Here is a 9704-nt window from a genome sequence, read left to right on the forward strand (position 1 = left end):
TGAAAATGTGGTGTAATCAGCAGAAAATGTGGTTTAAAAAAGGGCTTAGCGTAGCATGCGCTTGGAGCTCAAACACAGCTGAACATATTCTACATCCTCGTTTCTCTTTCTCTCCATTTCCCCTTTAATCTGTAGAAACCGTTGGTGGGGGAAAATATAACTCAGCATGTTGAACGCTCAGTTGCTGACGTTTGTTTCAATCAGTAAAGGTCAGATTTCTCCATGATGAAAGTGGCAGCTGTTGAAGTGAATGCAGTGCACTTCCTTTCCATAAGAGGGCGATCCGGCGATGCTGTGTGTACACTCTTACACACAACCTGGCACTAGAGCGCTGCAGTGATGCTTTTTTGTTGGCCAACCCTGAAGTTAGCATCACCCTGGTTCCCTTGAAAAAAACTCATTAGGATTTTTCTATTGGCTTTTTAATTACTCTAGAAATGTGACCAACAAAAGTTGATGTTCATCACGATAATCTTAACAAAACAGCTTTTATGAAGCCTAAATACAATTAGCAGAAGTAAAAGTCTTATTAGGGTATAAACAAACTACACCACTTCAGCGTCGCCTCCTTCAAGCTTCCGTCAACTCTTGAGTCTTTTAGTATTTATTTAAAAACATTTCCCTGAAAGTTTGAGTTAGTATAATTCGCTAGAGCGTGATTAAATACACAATGCTGCTGTGAAAAAAGTTTTTTTCCTGTTTGGTATAATGACGTTAATATCCTCGACAACCTCTGTAGTCCCATTTAGCCACTGGACCCTTTTCACAGACTATGATAACGTATTTCCAGTTATTAACATATTAAATCTAGTCAAGTTTTTTCACATTTAATTTTTTTTTAAATATAGATTTATAATGCTATACTTTTTTATATTACCTTGGCAGGAAATTACAAAAAATACAAATGAACAACACTGCTGCGAGGTGTTTCTACTACAGCTGAGGAAGTGACCGCAAATTTGAAATATTTCTCTCTTCTGACTGCTGTAATCAATCTATATATGTTCCCTTCTTTTGAAACGTTGTTTGCTATTGGAGCAAATAGGAATACAAAAATTATATTTGCATTCGTCTCCCATTCACAGCTATATAAGTTTACCAAACTATGACAACTTCCACGTCTGAGAACCCCAGAAATGTAAGAAGAGTCCCTTGTTCCACCTTTAAGAAAGCTTTATAAAAATCAAAAGGGGGTATTATTAGTGTGTTTTGTTGAAGAATAAAACATGGAAATATCTTGAACTTGTGTTAACCACAGACCTTATTTCAGGCATTTAGTTACACAAAAAAACATACAACAAAACATACATTTGAAGTCCAAACCAATACTATCTTACTTGAATTGCATAAAATGTGCATGCCTACTATGTGATCAAATAATTTAAACAGGAAATAAAGATTGATTACAAAATTGCTAAAGTTACTTTTATACAGACACCATTTGGGGTCTCTGGGACACCAAACGTAAAGAACAAATCAATCTCATCAGGGTTAGCATATAGGGTTTTATCGTGTTCTTGTTTGCATATTTGTTTCTTTTGCTTGCTGCATTAGACTGTTTCATGCACAGTGAGTACTTGACTGCAGAAGCAAGACTCAACGCCATAGATGTGCTGAGAACGTCACACAGTCGCAGCGGAAGCTTAGAAGAGATTTGATGTACGATTTTACAAAGAAAAGAGCCCAGCCTCGCATTTCACTTCCCTCTACGAGAGGATACAACATCTGCTCTGTCTGTAAAGGCATATATTATCTCTCTGTGCTCAAGAGTACCTGAATTTCCTGTGTAACAATTGAACTTTTGAGAAATATGGAGAATTGGACTGGGGTCTGATCTGAACTCATTCGTCTTTGTTTAATTAAATTAAAACAAACGAACAGATGCTAAATTGATCCTTATACATGTCTGTCAATCTCATGGTTGAAGAGCTCAAAAGAGGTGAGTCGATTTATATACTCTGTAATACATCTATTAACTATACTGTGCCTCAGTTTAAAACCGTGATCTCAGTGGATATATTTTTTATCTAAATATATTTTCTACAAACTTATTTCTGAATAAATAGAGCTACAGTCCAAACTTGATACGCATAGTGTTCATTATTTGTAAGGTTCTTAATCAGTTTAAACTGAAATTAATAATTTTATTGATATTTTTTTAAATAAACATTTTTGCATCTTAAAGGAAAATCATAATAATTTTTATGGTTGGGAAGGGCTTTGGTGGTTAAATGTTTGATACTTTTTGATTTACTCATTTGTGTGTGTGTGTGTGTGTGTGTGTGTGTGTGTGGGGAGCTCAATCTCCGAAACAATTGTAACCCTCTAAATTCAGATTATTTTTTCCAATACTCACAGTATTTCTTTAATAAAGCAAAATGCTTTTGTTGTTGATGAAGATATAATTGTTAGATTCATTAAAGTCATTTTATAATACAGCATCTTCTGTATTAGCACAGAAATGTACCTTAAGCATATATGCTAATACTGGTCAGATTAAAGGCCTACTTCTCAAGAATGATCTGGCTGACAATGTTCCCAATATCTATTAATTTTTATTTAATTTTTTTAGAAGTGTTTTTATCGAAAAGTGTTTTCTGAGTATATATTAAAACCATTTGGCCTTTTGTGATATTAACTGGAGCAGTTGTTTGAATCATCAGCGTACTTTCCTCTCGTGACTGCCAGATGGAGGCCTAGGAAGCCATTGCCATTTCGAGAATAATCTTTGAAGCAGTTTTAACATGTCAAAAATGTCCTTTTTCAGCATTAGCCAATAGAGTTATTAAATAAACAAATGAATAAGCTCTCAAATTTCTGTTTAACTACGTTTTTATACGCAAACTACGCAAAGAATTGTACTTTAATCAATAGCAGGGCCGTCATCACAGGAGTAAAACGGGAAGCTTTGTCCCAGGCCCTGTGATGAGAGGTATTTTCTCCACTGCTCTGTGGAATAGCGGATATTGTATTGTATGTAAGAAAAATGTGGAAAAAGTAAAAAAAATAAGAGTGATTGTCCATTGCATGATGTTTTAGTGTTTCTTTGGAATTTTAAAGATTTAGTTCAGGATAGTTTCACAAAAATGAGAATTCGACAACATTATCTCACCCTAACTAACCTGTATGAGTATCTTTCTTCTGCGGAACACAAAGGATTATATTTCGAAGAACGTTGCAGTCCAAACAACAACAGGCCCCAAAGACTGTCATTGTACGGACCAAAAAAACAAAAACAAACACACACACTGATATTTCAGAATAATTTGCTTTGTGTTCCACAGACGAAAGTAAGTCATATAGGTTTGGAACGACGAAAATGAATATATTTTTTTGTTTGTTTTTGTTTTTGTTTTGTTTTTTGAGTAAAGTATTCCTTTAAATATAAGACAAATTAAATTAGATATAAATGAAATTTTAAATTACGTATAAAAAAAATCTCATTGTATGAATACAATTATCGGTGTTTTGTGATAGCATAATAGTTACTTTACTTTTTTATTCTTTATGAATTATGCAGGATTCACACAGAGAGGGAGTAAACCGAGAACAAGAGATACAGCTTGCTGCAAGACTCCTCACTTCTGGATTTCTATGTCTTGAATATCTCTAATGATGCACAATGACCTCAGTTTCTAAACCTTCACTGGATTACAGAACAGAGGAATAAATCACCACGTCGCAAGACGAAGAGCGTGAGGAGGACTTCAGAATGCTATGTGAATTGCAGGGTTTTTACTCTTGGTCTTTATAGATCTGCAAACTTGTAATTCTCAATGATGACTTCATCATCTGTTGGACACCACTGAATTTCTATTCAATTTGTTTGGACCTATTAGACTGCAGCTTACAATAACTTCAACACCAGAGACAGAAGGATGAACGGGTTGACAGAGACCTCAGTGAAATGCGTACTGGTTGGGGACTGTGCAGTGGGTAAAACTGCACTTCTTGTGCGGTTTACTTCTGAAACGTTCCCAGACAGCTATAGACCCACTGTCTATGAAAACACTGGAGTTGATGTATTCATGGATGGAATCCAGATCAGCTTGGGACTGTGGGATACAGCAGGACATGATACGTTCCGCCAAATCCGCCCCATGTCCTATCAGCAGGCAGATGTGGTTCTGCTATGTTATTCGGTAGCAAATCCAAATTCGTTAAGCAATTTGCGGCACAAATGGATCACCGAAGTGAGGGAATTTCTTCCGAAGGTGCCTGTGCTGGTTGTTGCCACACAGACAGACCATCGTGAGATGGGCCCGTATCGTGCCAACTGCACCACGGCCTCGGAGGGCAAACAGGTGGCACAAGAGATCCGTGCCAAAGGGTATCTGGAATGCTCGGCTCTCAGCAATCGTGGCGTGCAGCAGGTTTTTGAGTGTGCCGTTCGAACGGCTGTTAATCGGGCACGGAGACGGACAAGGCGGAGACTCCAAGACTTTAATCCCTGTAAAGTCTCCTGAATGCTTTTAAAACGTGGATGAAATTGAATTCTTATCACTAAGATAAAATTGTTTCTTCTCACACACAAAACCAACTAACTAAAGCCTCAACAAAGACTTCTGAACACTGATGTCTTAATACTGTTTACCTAAAAGACTATTTGATTTTGAGTCCTCTAGTCAGGAAAATTGAACAGATATTTATTCATTAAACAGCTGTGACCTTGTTAATTTTATAAATACTATACAGGATTTTACAAGTTGAACATATCGTTTAAAAGACAGATGCGTCTTTTGTTGCACTGCTACTGCAAATGTACATTTGTAGATTGTAGTTGAAGTCTTATTTTAAGTTTCATTCTTTCAGCTTTATTTTCATGGTTTCTTGCTAACTGAAATAGACCCTTAAAATTCGCTCTTTGTCTGCTGGTCCCTGTCCTAGACCTGTGAAATAAGGCTCATAATGCAACACTGAGATCACATTCTGTAATCCTCATTTTAGATGGCAAATAAATCACTTCGGTTATGTATTTCTTGTTTGCTGACAAGGTTTTTTTTCCTGTGATATGCTGTTTATGGAGCTTAGGAACAGATAAAATGAGAATTTCAGTCCTGAAGTTCTTATTCTTAAAAGATTGATTTCATAGTCTTTATGAAATCACTTAAATAAGTAATTGTTTTAATTAAAAATTAATGAAAGAGTTAAGCTGGTACTTTGCTATGTATCTGTGTGGTCTGTCATGCACAGTGAGCCGAGTTATTATCGTTGTACTAAAGCCAAAGAAATTATTGAAAGTGTTCATTAATATAAATATATATATATAGTAGAAGTATTTGAAATGTATACGTTTTTAATCACATATTTTTTTTCTCTTTTATACACAATATTTTGCTAAAAAAAATTGTGGACAGCATAGCCTCTGCTTGAGGCCCCACAGACATAATCTGAACACGCCTTGGTAAAAACAGTTGCAATGGAACTGTATTCCAAGCAAAGCCTTTGACAAACAAACATTATGTCTTCTGCCGTTATGCAACAAAAATCTGCATCTGGTATCTGAGACAGTCTGTAGACATATACTCAATACGTAACAAACGGGTATACGAGCGGTTTCTCAGACACACACCAAACTTTTTTTTTTTTTTTAATCTTTACCTAATGTTAGATGTTATGACACACTGCTTGGAAAAATCTAGAACACTCAGATAATATGTAATACATAATATCTTCTACATTGGGACAGTTCAGGATAAATAGTTCCATTTTCTGAAACACTCTGTTTTGAGGTTCTAGCCTTCGTCAGTGTAATTAGTGTCTGGTGAGAACAATCATAAGGACAACAGAGACAGTGTTCACATGGTTTGAGCTAAAGTCTACTTCAGTTCAACAGAAACTATATACCATACAAAACAAAATGCTAATAGATCACCAGATACTTTCTTACTCCAGATATTACAAACCTCCTTGACTATGAATATATATTTTACATCAGATATATTTAGATTGGCTGTGATTGTATCACATCACACAGCAGTTTTGTGTTTGCGTGGACTGACAATTTGCTTGTCCAGAAAACCGATTGCACTGTGCAGGTTTGGACACAATGTAAAACAGCTCATGTGGATAAGGCTTGATGCATAGTCAAGTCAAGTCAAGTCATCTTCATTTATATAGCGCTTTTAACAATGGAGATTGTTTCAAAGCAGCTTTACAGAGATAAACATACAATTTACGGTAACAGAGATTGTTTTGGCTTTATAGCGATTTTTGAATAATGTTATTTCCAGCTAAAGTTAGTTTTGATTGATTCACTTCCAGCAAAATTATAATTTGTTATTACATTAGGGGCCACTAAGACGACGGCGTTCTCTCTAAACAGACTTTAAACGTGAACCTGTGACCTGATGGCGTTCACATGCGTTCACATGCGCATTAAAAATTTATTCTATAGTTATATTCGTTTGAATATATGTGCGCAGGTTTGTAATTTCCCTACAAACCATGCCTAAACAAACTACTTGACTTGCCTATACATTTGATAAAGAATTTTGTTTTATTTTATCACTTCGGGTACGCGAACTGGATTTTCAACAATGTTTTATCTGTAGAGTGGGAAAGTCATCCTCATAGGGAGAGGATAGAAGACATAGAAGAGAGCAGAGGAAAATGTACAGTATACAGTTATTTATAATATTCCCAACATATAGCCTATGCCATTTTGACCCTTCATGTCATACATTATTAAGCAGGAGAATGTTTTTTATAAAATGATCAAATACACAGGCAATAAAACAAAGGAAATGGTGTGCTACTACACACACTACATAAAAGGAAAAGTTGGCAGAGGAGCAGAAGAAGACAGAGCAACATAAAGAAAAAGTATATGTTATGTGGTTTATGGAGATGAGGTGATGTAGGCTGCCGCTTTTGGAGAACTGAAGAGCTCAGACACCGAAACCACATCCCAGCAGGAGAACGTCTTTCTCTGAACTTGCTGAAAACACGTGCTTTGGTGGCTCTATAGAAAAACGTTACAATTGTATTGTGAAATGTATATCTCTTTCTAAATGTTTTGTAAGTAAATGTATTCCTACGTGATCAGACATATTTTGTACTGATTCTAGAAATCAACACGAGAGGTTGAATGAAAAGTTGCGTATTGAGAAGAATGAAAAAATGTGAAAATTACCTATATTTGTACAGTTACAATTTGAATTGATTTTTTCAACATTTTAGTAGCTTATGGGTTATTCTTACTTTTAAACAAATAAAGAGTGGGATTAGCTAATACGATAAACAGGACTGTACTCAAACTGCAATACATATACCACAAAAGAGGAAGTGAGAACTATCAAAAGAGTTTATTTAATACGACACTGAGTGAGCGAACATGTGAAGCAAACAGTTTTACGGAGTGAATTGTTGAATTTTGGAATATTTAATGAATGAATTGTTGAATTATTGAATATTAACAAAGGACGTAATAATGAACGTTATAATGTTTTGTGTTACGTTTATGAATTTTCCTTCAGAAAATAAAACTATGCATTTATTTCTTCTGTGAAATACTAAAGAAGATATTTTGAAAAATGTCTCTGTGTCCCCCCCCCCCCCCCCCCCCCCTTACAATGAAAGTAAACAGGGTCCAGTGTTATTTTTGGACCTCACTGGCTTTAAATGACAAAAACTGTTGAGACATTCCACAAAATATCTTCTTTTATTTTCAGGAAAATGAGCAAATGATGACAGAGTTTTTATTTTTGGGTGAACTAAGGTAATAGACTTGAAACTGTAATATGTGGGTGAGACAAATTGCTGGAGATGTTATATATATTATTAATATGCCTTAGTCCATATTTGGCAAATTTACAGAGTGCTGTGGTCTGCACAACTCACAAAATAAATCCACTCAGACATATACACATTCGTTCTATGCGACCCTACCACACAGTCAGTTCTCTTTTCTACAACAGGAAACACCTGCACTGTTCTCTTACCACACGAACGCTCTGATACACATACACAGACAATCCACCCATAAAGCATCAAAGCCTTGCACAATCACCTCTTTATGACAGTTAAGCCAAAATTTAAGAGATTGAGCATCATCAGATTAAGTTCCAATTGCTGAGGTGATGCTAAAACACTAACAAACCAAGTCAAAAATAGTCAGAGATATTAAAAATCATTAGTTGAACCTTTAGGATTTTCCACACTTTGGTTGATCTGGCCAATGGTGAGTCAGAGAGGAATGAGTGTGTAGGACAGGGAAGATACCCCTGAAAATGATACTGAAAGAATCACCTTAATTTCAGAAAGCACAAAGAAAATGCACATTCTGAGTCATTTTGAGTCATTATGTCATATTATTGTGTCATCTTATCTCTAAATTGTTGTCTAAAGATACTGACCTGCTCTGGTGCAGTGTAACATAAACAGGTAAGAAAGAAGGGTGAAGAAAGAATAATGATCTAAAACAACTTTCTTTTTTCAAGCAAAATTTATTTAGTCATCCCTGAGAGTAATTGTCTATGCTGGAGCATTATGGGTAATGTAGTTTGGCAGCATAATATGTCGAAGTACACTACAGGATATGAAACTCTCCTACGCCTGAGAAAGAAAGAGAAAGATATAAAGACGCCTCGAGAAGAACCACTTCCTGTCTTATTCCTCTCATCTCTCATCATTTCAGACCCCACGGTCCTTGTGTGTGTATGTGCTTGTATTCCTGCGTAGGTGATGGGAAATATGAGGGGGCTGTGTGTGACACAATCTAAAGAGATTCGGTTACAAACAGCTCCTCAACGGTACTTAGTTAGAATGCTATAAATTTGTTACAGAGAAGTAGTTAATTAACATGTTTGTTTTAGATGCAAAATGTAATATGAAAAATCAGTTTTTTTCCAGCACTAGAAAATTTGGAATGCCGTTAAGGGTAATCTGTGTTTGTTCTGTGTTTGGGGGGCTGGGTGGGGGGTTTCAGTTTCTTTGCTTTCAGTTTGTTTCCATGGTTTTTCAATGATCTACACCTGATGTTCATTTTGTTAGTTTATTTGTATATAAGATCTGTGTTTTGTTTACTTTATTTTTCCGCTATCATTACATATGTTCTGTTCATGTCTTGCCAAGTCTAAGTATACTGAGAGTTTTGTTTTTATGTTAAATAAAAATTATTGCCAGTAATTAAATACAGCTCTTTTATTTCAATCGTTAGTTATATATATATATATATATATTAGTTTATGGTGTTGAGAAAACTAAACTGAGAAAAATAAGAAAAATAAATAAAAGCGAACTTATCTAAAATAAGTCTGAAAGAGTACATAAACTCTTTCATAGCCTTCTCTATTAACTCATGTAAAATGAGAATTACTGCGCTGTTCTGAATAAATGCGCCCCTGTAGTATTAATTTAACAAACACTTTCATTTTAGTGCCTCAGCCATTGAGAAAAGAATATACCCCACTAGTAAACATACAGGGAACAATGTTACGTGTTCTCACTCTTTAATAAGATAAGAAAGTTGATATGGAACACAGATGCAAGGAAAAGGTGATTAAAAAGCATACTTTTAATGTCCACATACAGTACACGACTGAAAAAGAGATTAGAATGTCAGTGCGTTTTATCTAGTCCTTGTAATGTGTTACCAGTTAATCTCTGCTGTCTTGAAATTAAGTGTGTGCATGTGTAAGAGGGGAGACTGTCTCTTCCTTTAAAATTCATTGTGTGTAACATTCAAACCACCTGACCTGTCT

The 9704-nt window shown here is 35.5% G+C and overlaps 1 protein-coding gene across 1 annotated transcript; it reads left to right on the plus strand.

The window, feature by feature from the left end:
* The first annotated feature begins 3515 nt into the window (after window positions 1-3515).
* Window positions 3516-4633, plus strand: rhoh (ras homolog family member H). The gene has a single exon (XM_056265047.1). It carries the CDS (start codon window positions 3879-3881, stop codon window positions 4464-4466), a length of 588 nt encoding a protein of 195 aa, XP_056121022.1. The 5' UTR covers window positions 3516-3878; the 3' UTR covers window positions 4467-4633.
* The last annotated feature ends 5071 nt before the right edge of the window (window positions 4634-9704 follow it).

This window comes from Rhinichthys klamathensis, unplaced genomic scaffold, assembly GCF_029890125.1.
Source record: "Rhinichthys klamathensis goyatoka isolate OS25496 unplaced genomic scaffold, OSU_Roscu_1.1 h1tg000229l_1, whole genome shotgun sequence".
NCBI lineage: Eukaryota > Metazoa > Chordata > Actinopteri > Cypriniformes > Leuciscidae > Rhinichthys > Rhinichthys klamathensis.